Source organism: Charadrius vociferus, unplaced genomic scaffold, assembly GCF_000708025.1.
Source record: "Charadrius vociferus isolate BGI_N301 unplaced genomic scaffold, ASM70802v2 scaffold564, whole genome shotgun sequence".
NCBI classification, from domain to species: domain Eukaryota; kingdom Metazoa; phylum Chordata; class Aves; order Charadriiformes; family Charadriidae; genus Charadrius; species Charadrius vociferus.
In genome coordinates, this window is record NW_009647940.1 from 822,102 (window position 1) to 835,331 (window position 13,230).

The 13,230-nt window shown below is 54.6% G+C and overlaps 2 protein-coding genes across 2 annotated transcripts in view; one reads left to right on the forward strand and one right to left on the reverse strand.

The window, feature by feature from the left end:
- SLC48A1 (solute carrier family 48 (heme transporter), member 1) overlaps positions 1–9,837 on the reverse strand; it is a 24,909-nt gene extending 15,072 nt beyond the window's left edge. The window contains exon 1 of the mRNA XM_009883210.1: positions 9,798–9,837. Within this exon, the coding sequence (XP_009881512.1) occupies positions 9,798–9,837 (40 nt within the window). The remainder of the gene's footprint in view (positions 1–9,797) is intronic.
- An 82-nt stretch (positions 9,838–9,919) lies between these two features.
- The window catches only part of RAPGEF3 (Rap guanine nucleotide exchange factor (GEF) 3), a 27,789-nt gene continuing 24,478 nt past the window's right edge, over positions 9,920–13,230 (forward strand). Inside the window, exon 1 of the mRNA XM_009883211.1 lies at positions 9,920–10,027. Coding sequence (XP_009881513.1) covers positions 9,920–10,027 — 108 coding nt within the window. The remainder of the gene's footprint in view (positions 10,028–13,230) is intronic.

Genomic DNA, 13,230 nt, shown 5'->3' on the forward strand with positions numbered 1-13,230 from the left:
GGGGCGTGGGGGACACGGGGTGTGTGGGGGACACGGGGGGTGTGGGGGACACAGGTGGGCCATAGAGAGTGGGGACATGGGGGGCTGTGGAGACACTGGGGACATGGGGGACAGAGGAGGACACGGAGGACATGGAGGCATGTGGCAGTGGGGACGTGGGGGACACAGGGTGCATGAGGGTGTGGGGACATGGGGGGCATGGGGACATGGGAGGATATGAGGGACATGGAGGGACGGGGAGGCTGGGATACAGGGACATGTGGGGGACACAAGGAGACATAGAGGGTGTGAGGACATGGAGTGGGGACCTGGGGGCACCTGCGACCACAGGGGGCTTGGGGACATTGCGGGGGACACAGGGAAGACATGGAAGGCATGGGGACATGGGGGTTTGGGGACATAAATGTGGGGAGACATGGGGGCATGGTGGGGACATGGGGCTCGTGGGAAGACAGGAGGGCGTGGGGTTATGGGGGGGGACAGGGGAGGCATGAGGACATGGGGACACCGGGAGGTGAGGGAGCACGTGGGGTTGGGGACAGTCTGTGGGCAGCTTTCGCTTCCTCTCTCAGCGAGTTTTCCTTCTTCAGCCAGCACCATCCTGTTCGGTTGGGGGATTGTGGCTTTGGGGACACCTAATAAAAGTTCTTCTTCATCTTCTTTATCTTCTTTTCCGTTCTCTTTTTCTTTTTCCCTTTTTTTTTTTTTTTTCATGTTCTGAGCTGTGGGCTGGGTTCGGCTGGGCTGAAACCCAGGAGGCAGAAACTTGCAATGATGATGGGAGACAAGAATGGGCTTTTTCCACCTATTTGGAATCAATTATTTATTGCACTTATGTAAGCGGCGCATCGTCTGCCGCTCCATGACAGCGAGGACGGATGCTCTGCCCAGAGCCTGGGAATCCATTACTTGCTCTGTTCCAGCTCATAATGTTTTTTCCTTAATTTTCCGGGTTTAGTCTCGACCAAGATGATCTTTCCAGGCCTGAGAAAATGCGGTTTGGCAGCCGCGTCCGCACGCAGAGGAGTCCCTGCTCTAGATGGCAGCAGCCTCCTTCCCTTTCAGCCTGACGCATCCCTGAAACAACATCTCTCCTTCCCTCCTTGGCTTGACCCAGCCAGGTCTTGAAAACCACCAAGGCTGGAGTTTCTCCGTGTATCCCATGTGAACCTTTCCGATTTCAGCCCCCTGCCATGAACCGCCATGGAGAACCTGACTCCACCTTCTCCATAACCTCCTCGTAGGTGCTCAAGGCTGCTGTTACGTGACCCCAAGACTTTTCTTTAGGCTGAACAAGCCCCATTTCCTCAGCTTCTCCTCATGGAGGAGCTCCAGCTTCCAACCAAGCTCAGGCTTCCAACCGCCTTGGTGGCCCTCCATGGAATTCACTCCGGTTCATTGATGTCTATCTCATACTGGTGGTCCAAAACCAGACACAGCATCCAGATGTGGTGCAACAAGTGCTGAGTGGAGGGCAACAAGGGACAAACCATGGGAGAACGTGAACAGGATGGGGAGGATCCTTGATTTTTGGAGGACACAATGATGAGGACAGTCACAGTACGTCTGTGAAGGTTGATGTTCATTGGGGCTGAGAGATGTGGCTGAGGATTCAGCTCCACCAGTTCAAGAGCAGGTCATGGGATCTGAGAGCGAAGAAAATGTTTATGCAGTGTGACCGACCCGTGAAGCCTTATCACATTCTTGGCTGAAGAATCGGAAAAATTCACGGGGGAGCTCACCGCAGGGCTCGGAGGAGAAACGGCATTTTTTGGACGGCGCCGTGGGACGTTATTCCATGCACACCTCACGCCCGAGGTGCTGAACGCGCACCGGTCATGGGTGAAAACACGGATAATCTCACAGCTCGTTCGGGTTCAGCAACGCCGAGTCTCAGCCTGCCGCATCCTGGGGCTGAGCGCGGTCCTCGAAGCCTCGATGACATTAATTTGCTATCAGGTGCCCTTGGGATGGGTGGCTGCTTGTCCTGGATGCCTTTGGCTGGGGGAGGGATGTGCTGTTAGTGAGTTTTTAGCGTAAAAGCCCTGAGATCTGCAAAAAGTCCTCTTTCCTGACGGCTCCTGCAGCGCTCGCAGGAATTCAGATGCCGCCTGCGTGTACCTGAAGGCGCAATAACCGGCGTCAGCAAACACCAGTCAGCTCTTCTGTGTCAAAACAGGTAAAATCAGCTCCATCTCTGTTCCTTCTGCCCAGATTCTTCTCACACCTACTTTCCGCCAATTACCCAGCAGAAATTTGGAGACGACTTCTGTAGTGTCATCCCAACTCTGCTGAGTCTGCCCGAACGGCTGGGGCCGAAGACAAAGAGATTTTGTGGAACAATTTGTTTACAGGTAGAAAACCTCCCTGGCCTGATCAGAAACGAGAAAGTCTGTTTTTTGGTAGATGACCAAGGGTCAAACGGATCAGAGAAGCTGTGGCTGCCCCATCCCTGGAGGTGTTCAAGGCCAGGTTGGACGGGGCTTGGAGCAACCTGGGCTGGTGGGAGGTATCCCTGCCCAGGGCAGGGGGTGGCACTGGGTGATCTTTAAGGCCCCTTCCAACCCAAACCATTCTATGATTCTGTAATTAATGGACGTTCACATCATAGCAGAAGTCATCCAGAAAGATTTGGGGAGATATAATAAGGGGAGCAGGTTTTGGGGAGCAGGTCTATCGTTTAGACCAACCTTGGAGATGGTCAATGTGTTTTTTAAAAGGCTGCGGAAGGAATCTGGAGATCATAAGTCAGCAGATGTGTCTCCAGGGTGGGTGACAGGTTCAGGAGACCTTGGACTGTTCCCATAGAAAAAAAAAAAACAGGACAAAAATGTGGGGAAAAAAAAAGAGTAAGTGCTGCTTTGGAAAGTGGAATAAAGTGGCCGTGTGGATGTAATGTACATCGATTTCTAAAGAAATCCATTCTCTTGTGCTCCTTCACCTTTGCTGATGGGAAGGAAATGACTTTCCTGAATTAATAACCATCCACCAGACGAGACTCAAGAGCCGGTGGGGGATCGGTTGCCAGGTCCCTCCAGGCACCCAAGTCAGTGTCGGTGCGTCCCAGCTCTGCACCAGACATGGGCGGGCATGAGGAGATCGGGGAGAGCTGCTGAGATATGGGGCAGGTCTGGAGGATGGTCTGTCGAGGAGCTCAGCTCAAGGGTGTGGGTACCAGCTCTGGTGTGTTCTGGGACGCAGGAGAACCAACAGGCAGAAATATGATGGGCTGCAGCTGATACCAACCCCAAACCCATGAAGAAGAGAGCAGCGTGCGCGTCCCTTCGTCAGAAACAGGATGAGAGCGGTGATGCTGGTGGAGATAGGCAACCGGGAGGGGTTGACATCACCCTGGGGAGGCTGCTGCCGTGCAGACCTGCGTGCCCGGGCCAGCCGGCGGGGAGAGAAACGGGCACTCCGGGCCATGAGTCACCTCCTCCCGAGGTAAAGATCTCAGCCAGCTCAGGAGAATCGCACCCAAGAAGTGATTGCACCTCGAATCCCTGCCAGCAGTGTGAAGGCAGGTCGCGCCGTTGGCATGAGCGTGAGCCAATGTCCTGGTTTGAGGTAAAACAGAACCAATTTTGTTCAGTGACTTTGCTTCTTAGCGTGGCCTCTTCTAATTACTGAAATTAAGAGCACATTGTGCAGACACTGTTTGCTCTCAGAGTGATCAGACCCGTGTTTATAGCTGATGCCCAGGCACGGTGTGCAGAGAGGCTCTGCTTACACCTATCGCTCTAACACCCACAGGCAACCAACTCCGTTATGTGCCCCGTTGGAGGGTCGGAAGCGGAAAAGCGCAGTGGGGTCCCACCTGTGGGGAGGAGCAGACAGGACAGGTGACCCAAACCTCACCAACGAGGGTATTGCATCCCATCTGCCTCATGCTCAGTATAAAGGCTGAGGGATCAAAGGGTCAGCTCTCTCTTCAATGGCCAACGTCTGAGGAGGAGTCTGTCTGTCTGTCTGCTTTTGATCCTGATCCTGAATGCAGATCTGGAATCCAGTCCCCGTCCGTCACTGAGTCCAGCCTGAGACTGCCCCAGTGCCAGTCGGTGTTGTGACTGTCATCTTGGGAGCTTGATACAGCTTTGTATATATTTCATTATTTCCTTTTATTTTATTATTAATATTTCACTAAAGTAGTTTAGTTCCTTCTAAATTCATAAGTCTCTTTTTCCCTCCTCTGCCTCTCTCTTTGAAGATGGGTAGAGAGGAGCATCTGTCGGTCCCATCTGGGGTCCCCCACGTCCCCAGTAGCCGATTTGGCCTAAACAATGACAGACTCAATGCCGAAAGAGTCTGATTTAGGGCAGCAATCAGCTTTTTGATCGGTTTGGTGTTACCGTGCAAAAGCGTGATGGTCCCCCAGGTGGAAAAGCAGTGCCACCAGGATCAGCATCCCTCCGACACCCCCTCAGCAAATGGCATTCTCTCCGTCCACGGAGCAACAAACCCCAAACCTGCAGGAGGTAAGGAGAAGCTGAGTGTGCATGGAGGTGCCGGGGGGTGATCAGTCTATAAGTCCTCCTTCCTCACCCAGGAGACAAATGCAAACACTGGATGAGAGTCCTGCACCGTGTCCAGCTGACCACCAGCTTTCTGGGGATGTTAAGCCAGAGGAGATGTGGTTTCCGCATCTGCAAGGGTGAGCCTCTGCATCACCCTTGGCCAGGAGCGTGATGAGTTTGGAGCATCCTCAGCCAAGCAGAGGGGCAGGCACTCACCCACACATAGGAAGCAAGAGCAACCTCAAGCTGGCCGGGGGATTAAGCTGATTAGAAGCTGCTGGAATTTGCATGGCCTAATTAAAGATTCAGTGAGCGGACACAATGAGCGGAGCTGGAGCAGCAAGCCCAGCGCTCGCTCCGCGCTTCCCCATGGGCTGCTCTGGGTGATGCGCATCACCTCGTCAGGGAATCCCCGCTCTCACGGGACCGGGTGGGACCTGTGTCCTCCAGGCACGGGGGGACATGGTAGCCCCGAAGAAGGGGGCAGCCGGGTGTTTTGATGCCCAGTTTACTGCCGAGCTGTTCATTTCACCTTGCGAGCTGTCTGAGGCTGAGTTAAATCCGGCGTCGTGTCCTGGCTGACCACACGGAGAGCTGGAGCCTGGGCCAGGGGAGGAATGGCTGCCAGCCCCGCTGCGGCCGGCAGAGACCTTCTCCGAGCAGTTTGCGGCTGCTCTGCATTAGCAGGAGTCCACGGCAGCGGCTGCTGCCCACTCTGGGACATCTCCACCCCGGGACATCCTCACCCCGGGACATCCCCACGTCAGGACATCCCCACCCCGAGCGGCCGTGGGTGGCCCTGCTCCGAGGGGTGGAAACCTCTGGCAGGCGAAGGCAGATGAGATGGAAATGAGCAAGCAGGGAAAGGAGGAGGAACTACTTCAGATGTGAATACAGCCGTTGTTCAACAGCTCAGAGTCGGCCTGCTCGCATTTCTAAACGGAATGATATGATGAGAAGATTGGAGCATCTTTCTGATGAGGAAAGGCTGAGGGACGTGGGGCTTTTCAGTCTGGCGAAGAGAAGACTGAGGGGGGGTCTTATCAATGCTTATAAATACCCAAGGGGAGGGTGCCAGGGGGATGCGAACAGTCTGTTTCCAGTGGTGCCCAGTGACAGGACAAGAGGGAATGGCACAAACGTGACCATCGGCAGTTCCATCTCCACCTGAGGAGGAACTTCTCTGCTGTGAGGGTGGCAGAGCAGTGGCACAGGCTGCCCAGAGAGGTGGGGGAGTCTCCCCCTCTGGAGCCATCCCAAACCCGCCTGGACGCCGTCCTGTGCCACTGCTGGAGGTGCCCCTGCTCTGGTGGGGGGTTGGACAAGATGAGCTCCAGAGGGCCCTTCCAACCCCCACCAGTCTGGAACTCTGGGATTCTGTGATATTTTTTCACTTCTCCACCCAAAACGGGCTCCCCGGTCCCTTGGCACCGCCCACAACAGCGGGCAACCGCAGGTGGCATCTGAATTTTGTGGAGATTTGGACCTTGGCCCTTTTCTCCACCACCAGCACCTGGTGGCCAGGCTGCCCAGAGCAGACTCTTTCTCCCGGTTATTGCTCCAGCAACAGCTGGGAAACAGCCGGATTTACCGGATGAGGGATCGCCTTCCTCCTCCTCCCTCCACCCCGTGCGCCGTCGGTGGGAGCACTGGATGGTGGCTGGGTCTGGGAACAAAAGGAGGAAAAATCGTTCGCGATGGGGGTAGCCCTGTTTGTTTTCAGAGAGCTGGAAACAGACTGGTATTTTATCCCGCTCATCTCTTGAGAATTTGTCCTTGAGGCTTTTTTTTTTTTTTCTCCTTTAACGAAGCATTTCATCTATGGGAATTACTGGGGGAAAGAAAAACGGGTGAGACCCTGCGAATATTAAAGACTCAAAGACAAAAGGAAGAAGGAAAAGTGAAGGAAATGAGGAGGCCCCAGCCCTTCCTGGTCCGAGGGAGGGTTACAAATGCTGCCTTAAAATGGCCCTTTGGGAGAAACTATTGTTTTTCCTTCTCCTCTCTTGAATCCTTCCTTAACACCCCCCTGCCCCACAGCTGCCTGCCAGTTCCTCACGGGCTCCGCGGGCTCCCACCCGACTCCGTTCGCTGTGAACCCCACAGTGGTCTGTAATTCAATTTGCTGGTGGTGGGTCTCGGGGACATGGACCATCAGATGCCACCAAACCACTGTGTCTCAGTGTCTCCCTGTTTTCGTGTCCTGCTGATTTATTGACTCAGTGTCTCCGTGTTTCGGTGTCTCCTCTGCAGGTCTAAAGGACTTTGTAAAGCAAAACCTCTCAATGTGAACATTTCCAAGGGGCTGCAGCCGTCGCGTGAGCCCGGCCAGGCTGAATTGGGATGGAGCGGTGTGTCTGCAGCAGGGAAAACTGGCCCTGAGTCTGGTTTTCCTCCTTGGGTTGGTTCATGTCCATAAATTAGACCTGCCTGGGACCGTCCTCTGCACTGACCCTCACTGGTGCAGGAGTACTGATATCCACACGTGATCGACTGGGTTAAGGTTAGGGTTATGCTTGGGGGTAAGTTTAGGGTTCGGTTTAGGGCTATGGGTTGGGTTAGGGTTGGGTTTAGGGCTGGGTTTCCACTCGGTGGATAAGGAACTGGCTGGACGTCACACTCAAAGAGTTGTGGTCAACGGCTCCATGTCCAAGTGGCGACCAGTGACAAGTGGTGTTTCTCAGGGATCAGTACTGGGACCAGTGCTGTGTAACATCTTCCTTGGCGACATGGATGGTGGGATTGAGTGCACCCTCAGCAGCCCTGCCAACAACACCAAGCTGTGTGGAGCGGTCGACACACTGGAGGGGAGGGATGCCATCCAGAGGGATTGGGACAGGCTGGGGAGGTAGGCCCATGCCAACCTCATGAAGTTCAACAAGGCCAAGTGCAAGGTCCTGCACATGGGCCGGGGCGATCCCAGCACAAATCCAGGCTGGGTGGGGAATGGCTGGAGAGCAGCCCTGAGGAGAAGGGCTTGGGGGTGATGGTGGATGAGAAGCTCAGCATGAGCCGGCAATGAGTGCGATCGCAGCCCAGAAATCCAACCATATCTTGAGCTGCATCAGAAGAAGTGTGGCCACCAGGGCGAGGGAGAGTATCCCGTCCCTCTGCTCCGCTCTCGTGAGACCCCACCTGGAATATTGAGTCCAGCTCTGGAGCCCTCAACATAAGAAGAACACCGACCTGCTGGAACGGGGCCAGAGGAGGCCACGAAGCTGCTCAGATGGCTGGAGCACCTCTCCTATGAGGACAGGCTGAGAGAGTTGGGGGTGTTCAACCTGGAGAAGAGAAGGCTCCAGGGAGACCTTATAGCAGCCTTCCAGTATCTGAAGTGGGCCTACAAGAAAGCTGAAGAGGGACTTTTTACAAGGGTGCGTAGGGGTAGGACACGGGGGAATGGCTTCAAACTGGAAGAAGGGAGATTGAGATGAGATAGTAGGGAGAAATTCTTGACTGAGGGTGGTGAGCCCCTGGGGCAGGTTGCCCCGAGAAGCTGTGGCTGCCCCATCCCTGGAGGTGTTCAAGGCCAGGTTGGACGGGGCTTGGAGCAACCTGGGCTGGTGGGAGGTGTCCCTGCCCAGGGCAGGGGGGTGGAACAAGATGGTCTTTAAGGTCCCTTCCAACCCAAACCATTCTATGATTCTATGATTTGGATTAGAAAATGTCCCTTTGCCGGGCAAACCCACCCCTTGCAGCTCTGAGACCCACTGCTGCCCGCACCCCCCTGCCCGCCCTCCCCGGCATCGCCCCGGCACCCCACTGCCGGCAGAACGCCACGTGGCCAAGGCCTTGGTTAAATCTTGCTTTTCCCAAGTGAAATCTGCCACTTCTAGACCAGCCGCAAGGCTAATTGCTCCTGATTTAGAGATAGTTTGTCTGTGAGGGGAGGTGAAAGCCATCGTTTTCTGGAGGGCTGATGATAAACCCTTGCTGGATTCAGATCTGAAGCATTCACAGCTCTTCAGAGACGCAAATCTGGGAATCGTGTTTCAGGAAGAATGGGAAGCAGCAAACTGGCTATGGAAATACCGGGAGAACAAGATGCATCACGTTCAGCAAATGCTAATTAAAGGAGTATCAAGTGCGACTGCCTGGGAGAGTGAAATCTTCCTTCCTAAAGGAGCAGCATCACCTCCACGGCAGCACATTCCTGCCCAAGTTACAATCCAATCGATGACCCTAAAATGGCTAATATGGCTATAGTCACAGCTAAACCGCTATGGCTAAAATAATGCCTATAGTTGTTTTCTTTTCAACAAAAACAACAACAAAAAAAGAGCATACAATAGCTTGTGTTAATTCAAGAATAGCTGCTAATTCTCTACCAATTAGGAGATAAAACGCAGAAGCGGGACTGCTTATTAAATTACAAATCATGCAGACTAAATCCGAAGATTATTTAACGCCAAGTGTTTCGGTAAGACACTTGCAAAACTGCGTTGGAATAATAATGTCACTGTGGAAGCAGTATTAATCAAAGTAATGAAAATATAAATTAGGAAAGGCTTAGCCAATAAAAAGGAAATATATATAGTTTGAGGAAAAGAAATACATAAAGTAGCTACATTAAAGAATAAAACAACATGCTTAGAGTGCAGTAATTTAAAGCCATTTTCCCCAGAATCGTATTTTCAACACCAATTTGTTATCTTGTCCTTGTAAGCCAAAGAGATGATAAATATCAAAGATTTCTTCTATAACCATCTGCCAGCAAATAGACCCATCAGTAATACAATGAGTTCAGCCATTTCTGCTCGAGATTCTTCTGTGCAAATGCACTAGACCCCACCACAAATTTTCCTGAAACAATGGAAAAATAGGTGGTGTAACGGAAACATCAGCATTTAACTCGTTCCACCTTCAGGTAACAGTGGCAGGAGGAGAAGCAGGTTTCAGCATCTTGCTGCCCTGTGTGTCTGCGGCTCCTCTCTAGGACAGCCCTGGGGTTACGAAGAGCCCCCGCACATCTCCCAGAATCATAGAATGGTTTAGGTTGGAAAGGACCTTGAAGATCATCGAGTTCCAACCCCCCTGCCCTGGGCAGGGACACCTCCCACTAGACCAGGTTGCCCAAGACCACGTCCAGCCTGGCCTGGTTATTCCTCCCTGGACGCAGTACCCAACACTTGCCCTTGATGAACTTCATGAGGTTCCTTTCTGCCCAACTCTCCAGCCTGTCCAGGTCACGCTGGATGGCAGCGCAGCTTGCTGGTGTGTCACCCACTCCTCCCATCTTTGTGTCATCAGCAAACTTGCTACGGGTACACTCTGTCCCCCCACCCAGGTCGTTGACAAAGATGTTGGAGAAGCTGCGATTCATCGTTTCTGAGCTCTGTTGGGTGCTTCAACACCCCAACACTCGCAGCTCCTTATCTCATCTGCTGAAACCCCTTCAGGTTGTAATGCCAGGCTCCGGTTGGGCGCAGCGACAGGCACAGGGACAACCAAACAGCCCTGAGTTTGCAGAGGCTGAAATAGCAGTTCTGGAAACCTGTGCCTATCGTTTCGGGGTGAGTGCGAGATGAGAGCGTTGTTGATGAGATGTGATGCCGGTTTGCGAGCACATCACTAAAACACCCACAATCAAATAATCTTGGGAGCAGCGTCACCCGGAGGGCTGGAGCACCTCTCCTATGAGGACAGGCTGAGAGAGTTGGGGTTCAACCTGGAGAAGAGAAGGTTCCGGGGAGACCTCAGAGCCCCTTCCAGTGCCTAAAGGGGATCCAGGAGAGCTGAGGAGGGACTCTTGGTCAGGGAGGGGAGTGATGGGATGAGGGGGAACGGATTTACACTGAAAGAGGGGAGATTTAGGTGAGATCTGAGGAAGAAATTGTTGACTGTGCAGGTGTGAGCCCCTGGGGCAGGTTGCCCCGAGAAGCTGTGGCTGCCCCATCCCTGGAGGTGGTCAAGGCCAGGTTGGACGGGGCTTGGAGCAACCTGGGCTGGGGGGAGGTGTCCGCTGGTGGAATGAGATGGTCTTTAAGGTCCCTTCCAACCTAGACCATTTTATGATTCTATAATCACCATCTGTAATTCAATAAGCAGTTCTGGGTCTTTGCCTGTAATCGCTGCAGAATTAACTTCTGTTCCTCAGCCGGCACAAAGCCGTGTCTGAAAGGTAAGGATGCAGATTCCTGCCATCCCGTATGTGCTTGGGGACAGCAGGAGGGAGCTCGATAGCTCCTTGTCCCACAGCTGGCCAGGGGATGGTGCGGGACGCGGGGATGGAGGAGGCACCCAGCACAGTCAGGAAATCGAACCTAAACCCGTGATCGCTTTTACATCCAGGGGAAATAAACCCCATCGCTGCATGGCCAACAAGCAGCAGAGCCGACTGCTCCCCCCAAACCCGCAGCGCCTGCCCCTCGAAGCTGTAACACGGCAGCTTGCTGCTCCTGTCATCGCATGCTTGCCCGTGCAAACCCATCGCTCCGAGAACACCTGAACCCCGACAAGCTGCCCACCGCGGTGCCGGGCTGGCACGGCTCCCCCGCCCGCAGGGGGAGTCCCTTGGGAGGTGCTGGCCGGCACGGGTACCCGCTCCGCGGTGGGAAAGGCCAGCCCTGGAGCTATAAAGAGAATTAGCCTGACATCTCACGAGCTTTATTCAGTGCTGACACTGTGCATTTGCTGCTTTTCCCACAGAAAGCCGGGGCCGGCCCGCTGCGTTCCTGGAATGCTATTTTATCCCCAATTTGATTTACGAAAGAACCCGAGAGGAGCCTGGAGATGGAGAGGGCTTTAAATTGGCCTCGTAGATCTTGCTGGCAGAGGGCAAAGGCTGGGAAAATACCCCAGAAAAGGCCTGGGGAGGATTTGGGGGTGGGCTGGAGGGGCCCGAGCTGCCAGCCGTCCCCACCAAAACAGCAGCTCCCAGTGTAGGCATATCTGGGGGATGAGGGGGGACCTCTGCCCTCACCAGAGCTGCACCCCAGCCTCACAGCAGCACCCCCCAATTTTTCCCCCTGCCCACTGCTTTTGCCCCATCCTCCCAGTCCTCACCATCGCCCCATCCTGCCGGTCCTCACCATCACCCCATCCTCCCAGACCTCACCATTGCTGCATCCTCCCAGTCCTCGCCGTTGCCCCATCCTCCCAGTCCTCACCACTGCCTCATCCTCCTAGTCCTCACCATCACCCCATCCTCCCAGTCCTCACCACCACCCCATCCTCCCAATCCTCACCATCACTGCATTCTCCCAGTCCTCACCATCGCCCCATCCTGCCGGTCCTCACCATCACCCCATCCTCCCAGTCCTCACCATCGCCCCATCCTGCCGGTCCTCACCGTCACCCCATCCTCCCAGTCCTCACCATCACCCCATCCTCCCAGTCCTCACCACCACCCCATCCTCCCAATCCTCACCATCACTGCATTCTCCCAGTCCTCACCATCGCCCCATCCTCCCAGACCTCACCACCACCCCATCCTCCCAGTCCTCACCATCGCCCCATCCTGCCGGTCCTCACCATCACTGCATCCTCCCAGTCCTCATCATTACCCCATCCTCCCAGCCTTAACCATTGCCCCATTCTCCCAGTCCTCACCATCACCCTGGGATAGACTATTTCTGCTGCCCCCTTTATTTATGCACGGCTATTTAAAGCCTCAAGCTGTAGGCAACGTCTGGGCACTCACCCTGGAAATGCCGAGTCCCTCAACCAGGGAAACGACCACAAAATACGGCCGCTGCCCCCAGTCCCGCTGCCATCCCCACCACCGAGGGAGGTGGCTTTGCCGTGTGCCTGGAGATGGGCAGCCGGGGCCGTGGCGAGCCCCGGGGAGCAAACGCCAGCCTTCCCCGTCACCCTGCGAGCCCTGCTCTGATTTACAGCCCCTGGGAAGGGGCCAGGAAGGGTTTCCCAATCCCGCTGATGGGGTTTGTCGTAGAGATGCCGAGCGGGAACGTCGGCCGCAGCTCCCAGACCTCGGAGAGCTTCTCATCTCCCAGGGAACCGGCACGACTTGCTGGAGACTCGGCTGCGGGGAGCTGCCACCGCGGTCCCTTGGTGATGAGGGGCAACGGGTGCATGTCAGAGCAGCTCTGAAATTAGTGATTTGTGCTAACGAACAATGGGGAGGCGACCGGCAGCAGCGAGCCCTTGGCTCTGGCGTCGCCAGGGGGGACGCCGCCTGCCCGCGGGGGCTGAGGTACCCGTGCCGGGGGCACCACCACCGGGGCGGAAATCGCAGGGAGACGGGAGGTGACAAAGCAACACTAAATCATTTGCTCCCTGAACTCCACATTAAAATGGGGTTTTTTTTTTTTTTTTTTTTTTTTTTTTTTTGGCCAAACCATGGGCGATAACAGATATCCTTGGGAGTTATCCAAGTCCTGAAACACACAGATCAAACCTGGAGGATTTTGTTAAGGGATGTGCATTGCTCCCAGCCCACGGTCTGAGCGCTGATGCGATTTGAGGGGTCAAACAGGACCGACAACAGCACCACCAGTTTCACTGGGAAAAATCTGGGAGCAGCAGCCGAAAACTCTCCCTCTGCAAAGTCACCCGGCTCCAGCAGGTCCCATAAGCCAAACACGCTCCACACGAAAGACGCATTTCCATGGAGCCAGGCCTGCCTGCTCCGGGAGATTAATTATTATTCAAGCGCAGATAAAATGAGCGAGCTAAATACAGCGATAAAGAGGCAGATAAAGCAGAGCTGCTCTGTTTGCATTTTATGGCAGGGCTGGAGCTCCCCGCTCGGAGC